This window comes from Strix aluco, chromosome 7 (assembly GCF_031877795.1).
Source record: "Strix aluco isolate bStrAlu1 chromosome 7, bStrAlu1.hap1, whole genome shotgun sequence".
NCBI classification, from domain to species: Eukaryota; Metazoa; Chordata; class Aves; order Strigiformes; family Strigidae; genus Strix; species Strix aluco.
The window spans coordinates 20,827,354-20,841,140 of NC_133937.1; the positions used below are offsets into that span (position 1 = coordinate 20,827,354).

A 13,787-nucleotide genomic window follows, 5' to 3' on the forward strand; every position below is an offset into this window, starting at 1 on the left:
AAAGCCAAATTTATGCATGTTTTTCAAAGATATTCCCAAGCTCAAAACAGAAGTTCCATAATGCATGGTGCAGAAACTACTGAGCAAGGTTCTTTGATCTGTGCTATGCAGGAGGTCAGTGAAGGTGATCATAGTATTCCCTTCTGTCTTTAATCTACTGAGGTGCATTATGACAAGCTTAACATGTATTTACATGTTTCCATCTAATTAAGAGAATGTAACCGTGCATTTATAGAAAGACAATTCAACTATTTTAGATACTACTGTACCTTTAATTTATTAGCTTTTGTTAAAAGCATGTAACAATCTAGAGGATATAAAGTATAATTTACAAAAATATAAATCTTGGTTATTTTATTTTTAGTATTTCAACATATTACTATATTGTATGTGTTACTCAGAGAGTATGTTTAACAACTTGAAATTATCCAGCAAACCAAAAGTGTGGGCTATTACATATGACTTTTGTAGAACAAATTATATATTAGGGAAGGGTAACTGAAAATGGCTATATTAACATACTGTTTATATGAAAGCTTATGCAGTGCACTATACTTGCATCCCAAAAAAAATATACATTTTAAGCCCTTTATTACAGCATTTTTTTCAGTATAAATATGCAGATTAAGCATATGAGTGTTTTAGGAAAAAAGTTTTGATTTGTGTACAAAAGGGATATTCTAAAATAAGCCTGCCTTTGCAAGTTCACGTCCCATCTTCTCAGTTAACTGAAGAGATAAAATAGTCAGAAAAATAGCATATAAAAACGTATTTTAATCCTTTGATTATGGAAAACTTTACACTTAAATTTCTCACTAAACACCAGGTGTCTTGGCTAGGTGGGTTAGGAAGACATTTGTAAAAGTATTGAATTCCTGGAAGATGAATATGAAAGACAAACGACGACAGTAAGACATATCCTTCCAGGTGAGCATATGTGTCATTTTAGTCTCTCTCCGCATGCTTTCTGTAGAGGAATTGTAGGCTTGCATTCATTCATCAATACAAGTGGATTCATTTCCCATTTACAACTTTCCCAGTATAGTCGAGCAGATGTGTGGGTCTTGTAAAAGATGTGTCTGTATGAACTTATCGGCAGGCGCAAGTTTCAACAGACATGTTGGGATATACCTTTAAAACAACATTTTTGTTCTCATCTAAGAACAGGACACTGAGTGAGCTCATTTTGTCAGGAACGCAGCAGGGTTCTGGGATGCCAGGAATGATTCCTACTGCTTTTACGATGCTCTGGATTGTAGCATGATTTGATGGCCGGACAATCTGGAACAGAGAAGGAAATAGTTATCGCTTCATTTATGAGTAGTCACTTTCCCAAATGGACTTGGAAAATGACAACAATTATGTTTTTTTGTTTTTCAAAAAAGTGAATATATGTGATTGAATCACAGGACCATGCAGCATAGTCAGTCACTCACACTTCCAGCTTTCCTGCTCAGGGTGTATCCAACTGGTATTTTGTGCTCCTTATGCTGCCTTTATAAATACCAGAGGAGGGCACTGGTGGCACAGCCAGCACTCAGTAGCTTGAAGAAAGGATGTCCCTGACTGCACATTACTAGATGCTGGAGGCAGGTATGCAGGAGAGAAGGTCTAAGGTGGTCTAAGGTCTTAGTACTTCTTATTCCTAAGATGCTATCTTTTGTTTGTTTTTGTTTTTTTGTTTTTTTTTTTTTTTTTAACCACTTGTCTGAGTTGGAAAATTGGCTACTGTAAGTATTTTCAAAATAACTATCCCTATGTTCCAGTACGATTTCTCCTCATGTACGCTAACCTGGAATTAGTTACTTTTTCCTGGAGTACTTACTCTTTTAAAAGAGCAGAGTGCTCCAGAGTAGTGTCCGCAAGGGGGAGTCAGTCTAGAATGGTCAAACAACCTGACAGAGCCTTTCTGATCATAACCCCATGGCAACTTCATACTTGTAGTCTTTGCCTGCTTCCCTCTGCCTTTCTCACCAGGCTTTCCCTGTCCCTGCCCCCCGAGCTAGTCTCAAAGTGGGAGAAGAAAACAAAGGGCTGAGAGGGCAGGAAAAGTATGAAGTGAGGTTTCACAGCAGCTTTATGTCTATATATTGTTCATGATACTGAGCCACAATTTTATTTCTACTATTGATTTTTGGATGCAGTAAACAACACAAGAAGAAGTATTTGAGAAGAGGAGGCAGCCATTAGGCATGACAGCAGTGAGAATAAGAAAAGGCAAAAGTTAAGATATGTAAATAGTATACTGTTTAGTAGTTAAATGTAACACTTTTTTTTTTTCAGCCTTTATTCACAAGCTACACTTGACTGTTGTAGTCTGAGCAACTGAATAGTGCTAAACAGTTTTCACCACTTCTGTTGCTTGAGGTACACAGAGCCAAGCACAGGTTTACTGGTGATGGAGTGACAGCCTTTCTTTGTCATTGCCTCAGGATAGCGTGGAATGCATGTGCTCCAGTTACATAAGGCAATAGTATGGCATGCAACCCACCACTGTGGCTGCAGCTTCAGTGACTCCTGTTCAGTTGTCATGCTTATGTTGTCCCAGACAAATAAGTACAGTAACACTAGGAAAATTGTGTTAGTCATATCAAGCCTTTTGCTACAGTTTCATGAGTTTTCTGCACAGATCTGGTATACATGGCACATGAAATCTTTATCACTGTCAGTACACAGCTGTATATCGAGTGGAAAATGACATCTGTGGGACAACAAATAGGGACTTTGCACATCTCCACATGGAAGCAGATACTTCAAGTGAGAAGAATTAATGTCTTCTCTATCTTCTCTGTCTTTCAAATAATAATTGAATATATGCAAACCATGATTTTTCATTTCAACATGAAAAGTTATGCAGTCCATGGGTATAACAAAGGAGCTATTTTTTAGGATAATTCAGTTTTGATACATTTGCTTTAAGTGTAACATATCAGCAAATCAGATCCAAACCTTAATTGCTAATAAGGCTTTCAGATGTTCCTTAACTAAAGTGATCTCATTTGAGCCATTACAAGGAGGAACTGTGAAATCCATCCTTGATCCTTCAGGGCTTCAAGACAGCATCCCTATAGCCAAGTCCCAACAAGTGACCAATCCTGGAAAGTGCCTTTCTGTAATTAGCATATGTTGGCATAATTAGCAACAGCTTGCTCTCTCATGCTGCCATGCATCTTTAGATTTCAAAGCTGTCCACAGACAAGCAACAGCGACTTAGTCTCACAGTTGCTATGTGAAGTAGAAGTAAGCTTCTACCCGCATTGACCATGTCAGCAAATCTGGACAGCAAGAGAGAGACAGAAGTAGCTTTCATGTTTTAAAACAACTGGAGAGTTTAGAAATTCAAATAACTAGAGCTTCTAGAATCAAGTTCTTACTTTAACCTTTATGAAAAACCTCCTGAAATGTTCCTAGCACCTTTGTTATTTCATATTGTTATTTGAAATAGCCACAGATCCTAACGGGCTACTGAAACAGAATTTGTTGGCCCTGTGCAGCAGATAGCAATCATTGCCCTCAGCCAGTTACTGACGTACAGGATTCCTGAGCATGAACCTGCAGAAGATCCTACTAGGATCTTCTCCAGCTGTGCAGTCTCTAATATCTGCAAGGAACAAATAGATGTGAGCAAAGTCTAGTGTGAGCAGCTGTCTACCAAGACAGCAGCACTAATTACGTTTCTAATGCCTGCAAGTGTATACACTATGCACAGAAATGCTTATAGAGGAAAAAGAGAGTTACGTACTATTGCTCTGTACAGAATCTGACTGCTTGAGCCCTATAACTACAGCAGAGCCAGAGAGCACACCCATCCCACATCCAGCCAGGCTCCAAATTTTCCAGCCTTTCTGGAAACCTGGCATGAGTGTTCAGTGATCATGGGCTAGGCTTCACATTAGCCTTGTACTGATGTGCTTAAGTGGAAAGCTTGAAATAATGAGTTGAATGCCCAGTAGTGATGGCACTGAGGAAGTGCTGATGTTGGCTGCTAAGTTATATACACCAGGCCAGGTTCTGATGTTACTTAACCTCTAGGACAATCCTAGCTGAGGAACATTTTGGGCCTCAGAAAATAGAAGGAAGGTGATGTAGCCAAAAAGCAATTGAACAGCAGGTTTGAACTACTTTAGCCCCTCCCCTTCTGCCTGGCTTACTCCCCTTATAAAGTCTGTTTTATCATGGATTTGCACCTCTAACGCCCCCATCCCCCCACCCCCCCCCGCTCAATAACCAATGCTTCTTAGCTTCAGGAAAGTTTTGTTTTCAGGTTTGAATTCAACTCTCAAAAGGAAACTCATGAACTGATACACTTACAAGGATGAAATCAAGAGAATTCTAGTTACTGTAGACCAGAGAAAGGGTATGTTCCCACCTACTTCTACCACAAGTAGGACTAGCATTTATTTGGCAAATGCAGCAGTGCAGCCAGCTGTTATTAACCATATAAGCTAGCCTTCCTGCTCACCGTTTAGGGAATAAAAACCTCACCAGTAAGTTAGATGAACTCTCTATGACAAGATTTGTGCCAGAGCTGTTTTGTATCTAGATCAAGAATTGCAGTTTAAAGCAAATGTGCAGAGTGATGTACCAATACTTAAAAAAAAAAAATCATACAGTGTGATGATTCTCAACATACCAGGTATATAATTCTGTCTCCACAGTACTAAAAGAGTACCTTGGAAATAAGGTGTCTGTTTTCCATCACAGGTTGATTGTGTAGACCAAATCTTCATGAATACCCTTAATGTGGCCTTTGGCTTAGGAGTGGAAGTAATATTTCTAGATATGACATTATATGTCCGCAGTATAAGCTTATTTAACTATTCCAGCTATAAACAGAGCCACTCTCTTTTGGTTCTGTCAGCTTTTGTGTCACGCTGTTTTGCTCGCAAGAAGCCAGATGTGTAAATCCATCTTTTTTTAAAATTTTTTGCTTTGGTATGTATGAATGGTGCATTAGACTGTGGGTCTATGGCAGAGAACCCATATTCCCAGGCTGTGTTTTGTTTCAGATAAGGTAAATGGTAATTGTGTTGCACAATCTCTTTATACTACAACAACAAAGTGAATTTGTATGTGAGCCTGTGCAAGCTTCAATTCTTACCAGACCATGTATCAATTTATGTATACATGGTTCAGCATCGGCCAGCTACACAAGAACATGTGGTTAGATTTGTACACCCTACCGTGATGTCTGGATTTCCACTGTTCCTGGACTTAAACTAGCCTGCATATCTATTCTTTCTGAAATCGTACTACTTATTTCAACACAAACACACATCAATCTCCCTGTAAGTAAAGTAAGGCAGATTACGGACTCAGAGCTTTGAAATTCTCTGCTGTAAAACACTATCCGTTATTTATGTGCTGACTGACCACGTGTAAAAATATCAGTAGAATAAATAATCAGGCCATTTGTAGGTAGAATTGCAAAATAATTACAGTTTCTAAACATGCAGGTTATGCAGTGCTTCAAATCCTCCCCTCCCCCATTACTTGAAAACCCTATAAAAAGCTGATAATTCTCGTGCTACATAGGATTGCCACATTTTCTACTTCTTGCCATACAGCAAGTGAGTGGGAATGAGCCAAATCAAAATTCCATTGGAGCAGGAAGTCATGTTTGCCTCTCTATTAGCAAATCTCACACTGCTTCTATAGGAGGAATTCAGTACGCTAGCTTTAGAATGTTACAGACAGATGATATATGGCATTTCCAGCCACATAAGGTAAATCAACTTTTTTGTTCCAGCAGAATTGTTTTAATTCTAACATTTTAGTAAATTAAAAAAAGCAGCAGAGGATTTTGCGACACAAACATCAGCTTAACCAGCATTCTTATTTTCAAAGTGACAGGCAGTTTCTTAAAGTTAAAATTAGCTCAGTGTCACTACTCTGCATTTTTCTCCTAAGGTGTTAGCAGTGGAATTCAGAAATACTCTAATACAGTAGCTTGTTTTATTATTAGCATATAATACTTTATACTTCTGCTACCACAACAGAGTAGTTTGATGATTTAGTGTGTGTAACCATATTTTAATAAGCTGCCTAAGTCTTTATGTTATGGTTTCAAGGTATAAGATGAGAAATTATAAGATAAACCTGAGACATTTTTCTTATGCTTCAGATTACATTTAAAGATAACTTGGAATCTTTTTGCACTCTGATGAATAAACTGATGGAAACAATACTGCTTAAATTATTTAAGCTGAACAAGGCAACAGAACACAGTGAAAAAGGTAAAAATCTAGAGGAAAATCTAACGAAAGAAGTAGTTGGATAGGCAGAACAGGAGATCTACTGTTTGCAAGCTAACAACAAAAAGACATACTACCTTGGGCATTGGAAATTCACATGCCCCTGCACAGTAGTAGGCATCAAATGATTTGGGAGATATGATCCATTCATTCCAGCCAATATCAGCAAAGTCAACTTTCATGTATCTTCTTGAACAAATCCTTGGCTCATTCCATTGTTTTCGCCTTGCTTTCTTCATTGTTTTCTCATCAAAATTTAGCACCTGAGACTTTGTAAGTGTTTCTGTATTTTCTTGCCCTTTTCTCCTTCGGTCTTTGCGTGAGGCTTTTGGTTTCAAGGACTTGTAGGCATTCTCCCATATGTCATGTTTGTTGTATTTATTGTTGTTATAATCTACTTCTGGCAACTCATTGTTCTGAATAGAGCTAGACAGGTACGTATCCCTCCTCACTCGGGTATCAGTAGAAGCATTAGGGGATAGATTTGGGTCCCCGTCATTGGAAGGGAATGGATCATAACGCTGTAGGGTGACTGCCACACTGTTAGGTTCAGAGATTGCAAGATCATTGGCATAAACTAGTATGTAAGGTAGATGACTGGTGACCTGTTCAGGGAAGCGCTGGTGTTTCTCCCCAGAATCCAGCTCAGCGCAGAGAATGAGCTCTCCAGCCTGTTTTGATTCTTTTATGATGGGTGAAATGTCTTTTGCGTGCCAAGCCCCTCTCCTTTGAATAAACATGGTGATGTTCCCTTTCACTAGTCCATAGGCAGAATTCTGGTGAATGCTTTGGAAAATGAGATTGAGCCTCAGGATTGGAGGCAGGTGAAGGAGGCGGCAGGATGAATTCTTGGACCGCTTGCAAAACACTTCCCGGTGCCGAGGGCGTTTGTCAGCATAGAAGTGAAAAGTAGCAGCAAGGATCATCTCTGAATCCTGCATGGATGTCAGATTGAAGCAGTACAAGGGCTTCTGGGCCAAGAATTCTGCAAGAGAACAAGGAAAACATGGATAAATATCTGAAACCAAAAATGATAGTCAAACCCTTATTCTTATGAAAATGGATTAACAAATTTTGCTTTTCACTTACCCACTTCAAATCAGTTAGTATAGTGAACTTGTCACTTCAGCTTAAAACTATGGTTAGTAAGAGGAGGAAAAAACCCTAACAATATTTATATCAATATCAATATTTATATAAATTTAATATCAATATTAAATAACATTGGGACTGTCCAACACACTGGGCACCTTTTGCATACATGAGGGATAAAACTCTACCCAGATTTTCAGTTTCAGACTGCCTTTCATTCCAGGCAGGCAAGAAAAGCAATCCTTGCTTCTACTTCATTTATAACAAAGTCAAGCTCAGAGAAGCTATCAAATTTGCCTGTGGCAGAGCTCAGAATGATACCTTACGCAGTGTACTAGCTGAAAACCAGGTTTACAGTTAATATTTGAGATGGTCTAATCTAAAACTAACTGTGAAGATTCCTGAAAGATCTCTGGGTACTAAGTCTGTGGGCAACAATATATGAAGTTCATCATCCGTAAATAGTGCACAAGAGATTTGACAGGGGAGCTGGAAGTAAGCAGTGGAACACATTTTGGGGGCTGTTACTCTTATGAGCAATCCTCCTTTTCAGTATGCATCATGTAGGATCTTTGTTTAAAGGACTGAGAAACCTACTTGGTTTCTAAGACTTGTGTTTTGATCTGCTTGAAGTTAGTGACAACCACTGTTGAATAGGAACTGACTCTTAAAATTCAAACTCCATTTGATATAGTTTCTTTTTAGCTAGTTAAACAATTTGTGCTCAAGTTACATCTCTACCCTCCTCTCAAGGAAAATGAGCAATTTTACACTAGTAACTGTTTACACCATGTTTATTTAAACAGTGGAAACCTCTCTTAATGTGTTAAAATGTAATCCCAGAATCAAAAGACCATGACTTCACAGTCTATCATATATATATATATATATATTTTTTTTTTTTACTAGCTCAAGAGTATACGGGAAAATGATGGCAGAAGCAAGAAGTGATTCCTGTTCTCCCAGGCTCAGGCTGGTACTTAGAATGCATCAAAGGACTCAGTGGGTAAGTTTGCATCTTTAGTTAACCCTCTGGCAGCCCTTTTTGATATAGCTGGAAATTCTCTGGCAGCAGAGAGAAAAAAAAAACCAAAAACCAACAAACCCAACAGCCAGTCTTCCCAGAAACACTTAGGTTTCTTTTTCGATGCACTGTGGATGATAAGCCACAGAAATTTTGGCAACAGCAGAAAGGCACTACTGTTAACTGCCACCTGTCAGAATGTTCTTCTTTTTAAGCAGTTTCACTTGAAAGATGGAAATGAATAGTGCTACATCTCACTAAATTGGTGCTTGCCGTCTTCCAGTTCATGCTGGATAGAACCATCATTTGGACTAAACCACAGCAGGTTAAGATATTCATTAATCCCAGGCCCACATAGACAGTCTGAAAGTACAAATGTTCAAGTATGCAATTTTCATCTACACCATCTGTATTTTTTTCCTGATGCAGTGAAGTGGAACAGCTTGTACTGATGTCCACATAATGGTTTCACTGGTGGCAGAGCAGCTAACAGAAACAGTATTCTGTGATGAGAACCTATTTGCTTCTGTCATTTCAGGACAGAAGTCCTATTAGTAAACTTTTAATCAACACCAGTCTTATGCACAGGTGCTCATACTATGAAAAAACTTAAGAGTTTAGATTATATTCAAGTCTTTGAAGCATAGAAATTTCACAAAGCTGCTAGCCTATTTTTCAGATCAAGGAAGAGAATAATCATAGTACTTCCTTTAGAACACCAGGCTGTTACTAATGTTTGTTAATTTCAGAAGGCATATTTTCTGAAAAAGGAGTCTATCCACTGCCTCTCCCCACCTGAGCTGTGTACAGTTGAAATTTTAAATAATTTTTTTAGTAGTAGAATGCTCCTAGTACCATCAGTTCTATAGATATGACTGAGATAAAGGCGTTTCAAACAGCAGTCCCAGGGTTTCAGACGGGAAGGTAACTTGTAATGATAGCTCAGAGAAAGGAAGTTTTAATTAATGTAAATTAATTCTGCATTCTAGAGTGAAACAAACCCTTCAAAAGTCAAAATTCTTTGTAGAACAGAGTAACAATCTGTGAATCTGCAGCTACTGAAAAGCAAGAACCCTGGAAGTACAGGCTTTTTAGGAATTGAGGAGAGTTTTGGATGTAGCATAGTCATATTTATCATATTGCATCAGATTGCTCAGGCTTTTACCAACCTGTCAACCAAGCATTGTTACATTTTCCAGGTCTACTCTGAGTTGAACTGTACTAGCTGTATACATTAAAGCTGTTAATATTTTACTGATTGTATCTACCTCTGATCACTGTAGGCAGCTTCAAGTTAGGAATACAGGCAAGATGTGTGGAAGGATACATGCAAGAGATTAGTAGAGAAAAAAAAGGCAAATGGCCAAGGAAAGAAAATAGCCTTTAGTATGTAATCCACATAGGAGAATGTTGCATTGCAGTAAGTGAAGATTAGCAAAACATGGTATTTCTGATAACACATTTGTGAGAAAGAAATATGCAGAGAACCTCATTTAAAATATTTTAAGCTATGAAATTATGTTAAAAACAAGGCTCTAGAGGCCAGAATCACAGTTCCCTGTGTAATCTTGATTTGGTTTTCTTGCACATATGCATCATGATACAGTCTTAATTAAATAGCTTCTATTTCCTACTGTTCACCAAGGTCTTGGCTTTGTTTAGCACAGAGGATGGATGGTGTCCAGGGAATGAGCCTGAGCTGCAAGAGTCAATTTATGGCAAGTTTCATGGCTGAGGCAGCAGATTGCTGCTATGAAGACTAATTCCCCGCAATCTCAGCAACCTAGGACAATAACTTAATATTTTACATTTGGTCACAAACCACTTAGGACTTGAATGTGTAACTAACTTCAGTCAATTGGTGCTATTTTCTAAAGCTACAAAGTTCCCTGAAAACTGGAAGGCACCTGAAGAAAAAAATAGTTTGAGAAATTAGTTCATAGTCTGTCTCTCAGCTCCTTATCAGAGAAATTATGAACTCTTGTGAACACATGTAGAGGTGATCTGAGAGAAGATGATCAGATGTTTGTGAAGCATTCTTCCTGAAGTGATAAGTAATGCTAGAGGAACACAAAGAAGTTGTATTCAGAACATGCTGAAATAGCACATGCATATATAGAGCAATTGCCTCACGTTGAATATAGAGGAATATTACATATTCAGTAACCTAGTTAACACCACCTGTACCCTGTAAGGGATACATAGGATGACAGTACAGCTGTGGAGTTGAGGAAACCTCAGTAATGCATATGACAAAGGAGCAAACTAAGTCTAGACAAATATTTGGCACCTCTGGAGCCCTCATCTTGACAGCTGTAACAGTGATGCTTGAGTGTCCCCTAACAAACAGCTTTAAGCTGCAGCATAGGAACAGGAGGTTACAGATTTTCTGAAAGGTACATGTGTTAAGAAAAAAAAGTTCATTGCCTGGGATAATGAAAAGGAAATTATTGTAGGTGTAGTCTCTTTTGCTTATCTCAATAGGATCAGAATTACCATCCGTATTTTATAAAGAACAGACATTCTCTGTCTTGTTGGAAAAACTTGCCAATTTCTTCTTTCAGAAGAAAATACTCTAATTTCTTGGAGGATATAAAGAAAAACATACTGCCAGATGAGGTTCTTCTCCCCTCCCTCATCTTGTGTCAGTCTGTGGGTCATTTCAGACTGTTCACCACTAGGTTGATGAATTACAAAGAAATACAATTTATTGTTATAACAAAGGAACATTGCAGAGGAGCTTCTGCTTTCATGCCATGTTACTGGGGAAAGATGCAATCCAGCAGAGAAGGTACACAGGAGACAGGAATTTTGGACAGAAGTGTACTTTATTTCCATTGCATGGAAAGACAATTTACTTCCAGGCATCTCCACCTTGGTTTCATGATCTGACAGATGAGCAAAATAATACCGATTTGTAATTGGTCAGTACAGTCTATCTGTGGGTAGAAAATGCTGCTATTTTAGTGTTTTAAACCAGAATTTAATCCATTTAGATGTAAATAACTTGCTCAGCAGATTATTTGGAAAATGAAGAAAAAGAATATAGTGCAATTCTTGCATTCTTCCCAAATCACTCATGTGGTCTAGGGCCTTACTTGCATAGCAGCCAATATCAGCTGCTCAGTTCACAGAAAAATGAGTGATAGCAGGAGATCATGGAATAACCATCTACACTGGAAGTTCCTTCCTAACCGCTATAGCAGCTGCTAGCTAATGATCTAGAGTATGACAATTTATTTCTCTCCCAAATCTCTGCAATTGCTTTACATCCTAACTCCTAGATTTCTAGATATTTTCATCAGCCACTTACCCTTCCATGGCATATGATTCCTTGTACATGGTTACTTTTTAATATTACATTTGACATCAGATAGAAATTACGTTGGGGTGCACGAGAGAGTATGAATTATAGTGCATTATAGTAACCATTCCCTAAAATGCTGTGTGCTGCATTGTATTCTATACATGAGACTTAAATGTAGGAGCAGTAGTTTGAGACTCACAAAAGCAAATTTTGAATTCACCTATCGGATGTACCTATTAAAAATAAGAATATTTCTGGCAAGGTAATGAAAATTATATTGTAGAAACTGATAATAGTTCTTATTTTAAGAGCCAAGATCTTAGTTATAATCTGTAAGAGTTAACCAGAGAAGGAAAACATTTTCCAGAAGAGATAGTTTGGGTTTCCTTGGCAAAGGATAACAAATTTCAAGAGTGAGAGAGGAGGTTTGCACAGTTGTTATTTTGAAGCAAGACTGGGCTAATGAAATGTGTAGTTTTGGCACAGTATCTATACTCTTCCACCCTCATAATCAAGCCGAGTAAAACTGGGGAGAGGGAGGTCAGACGTCTTCTCAGGTTTAATTTAGGCAGTGCAACAAGTTTAAGATGCCGAGCAGTTTTAGGCGGCCCCGTAGGCGGCACTCTTCCTAACAGAAACTCGTAAGCCTGCGAGAGGAGCAGGAGGAGAGGACCTGCGGCCGGAGCACTCGCTACTACTTTTATGCCTCAAGCATCTCTGAGAAGATCTGTCGATCCAGCGCGATGTGCGCTGGGAACAGCACTTCTTTTGCCGGTGGTTTGCATCCACAGCAGCGGAGGCTTTCCGAAGGGAGATACCTTGCTGCAGAGGCTCTCGGGGGAGGGAGGGGACCGGGGGAGGTGGGCGCCGTCCGCAGAGCGGAGGGGAGACACGGCGTCCGTGTAGTTCGCAAGGGTCCCCCCAGTATTCACCCAGCAGGCACTGACAACCTCGGCGCAAACCCGCCACTGTAAAGCGAAAGTGGAGTCAGGGGGCTCCGGCCGTGCCCCCCGCCCCCGGCCCGTCTTACCCGGCCTGGCTTTGAAGCTGCGGACCGTGTTGCCGTCGCCGGGCCGGCTCCCTTCCCGGTTGTACTTCTCGTAGAGCTTAAGCATGTGGACAGCTACCATGTCCTGAGTGGCGCTGCCCAGCGCGGGGGGCAGCGAAGAGCCCCCGCGGGGGTGGCGGCCGGGGGAGGACGAGTCCCGGGCGGCCGGCGGCTGGACGGGGCAGGCGGGCGGGCTGCCGGCGCCCTCCCCCGCCGGCCAGCGGCAGCCCCCATGGCCCAGGGCCCACAGCAGGAGGCAGCAGGTCAGGCGGCCGGCCATCGGCGGGATGCTGCGGGGCGGCCGGGTGCGGAGCGGCGGCGGCTCGGTCGCTGCCTGCGTCTGGGTCTCCCGGTTGGCCCTGCCGCACCGGGGCGAGGGGGCGGCGGGGCCGGGGAGGGAGGGGGAAGGAGGAGGGTGGTGGGGGCGGCCCCCCCCCGCCGCCGCTGATGCTGCCTCCGCCGGGCCAATCCCCGGGCCCGCGGGTGAGGAGTTGCGGCCCGGGGCGGCGGGCGGCAGCGCCGGGGGTCCGGGTGCGGGGGGAACTCGCGGGAGGGGACCCTGCATTCCTCTAGCGTGGGGCTTCCCCGCTCTTTAAAGCGTAGCGGGGAAAGGCTCTACATTAATTAGCGCACAGCCGCTGATTGGAGACACATGGCACCGCCACCGCTGTGGTAGCGAGCGCTGCGGCAGGACGGCACCTTGGCTGCCAGCGCGGGGCGGGAGAGAGGGATCGAAAATAATTTTCAAAAGATAGAAGCAAATAGATAACAAGTGGGCAGGCAGGCGGTGGGAAAGGACGGGAGGGCGGGTGGATGGCGGGGACAGCATGAGAAGGAAAGGGCGCGCACGTACGTGCAGAAAGAAGTGGAAGGGTCTTTTCTGTTTGGATCGGCAGAGCTGACAGTGCTGTCTTGGAAAGGCAACGCTGTAAGCAGGGTTTGTTTCAAGGATCCCGGAGAAAAGAGAAGTCTCCGGTGGGTCCACACTCTGGAAGACCCAGTGTGAACTAGCCAAGAGTGCAACAAGGGTCACTGATAATTCCAAGCAGATACTTAAATAGT

At 41.3% G+C, this 13,787-nt stretch overlaps 1 protein-coding gene across 1 annotated transcript; it reads right to left on the bottom strand.

Annotated features, from left to right (window-relative positions):
• Positions 1-251: 251 nt before the first annotated feature.
• GDF10 (growth differentiation factor 10) lies at positions 252-13,070 on the bottom strand. Its single transcript, XM_074830043.1, has 3 exons — positions 12,708-13,070; positions 6,332-7,239; positions 252-1,281 (listed from the first exon to the last, which is right to left on the bottom strand). The coding sequence occupies exons 1-3, from the start codon at positions 13,003-13,005 to the stop codon at positions 1,090-1,092; spliced, it is 1,398 nt and encodes a 465-aa protein (XP_074686144.1). The 5' UTR covers positions 13,006-13,070; the 3' UTR covers positions 252-1,089.
• Between the last annotated feature and the right edge of the window lie 717 nt (positions 13,071-13,787).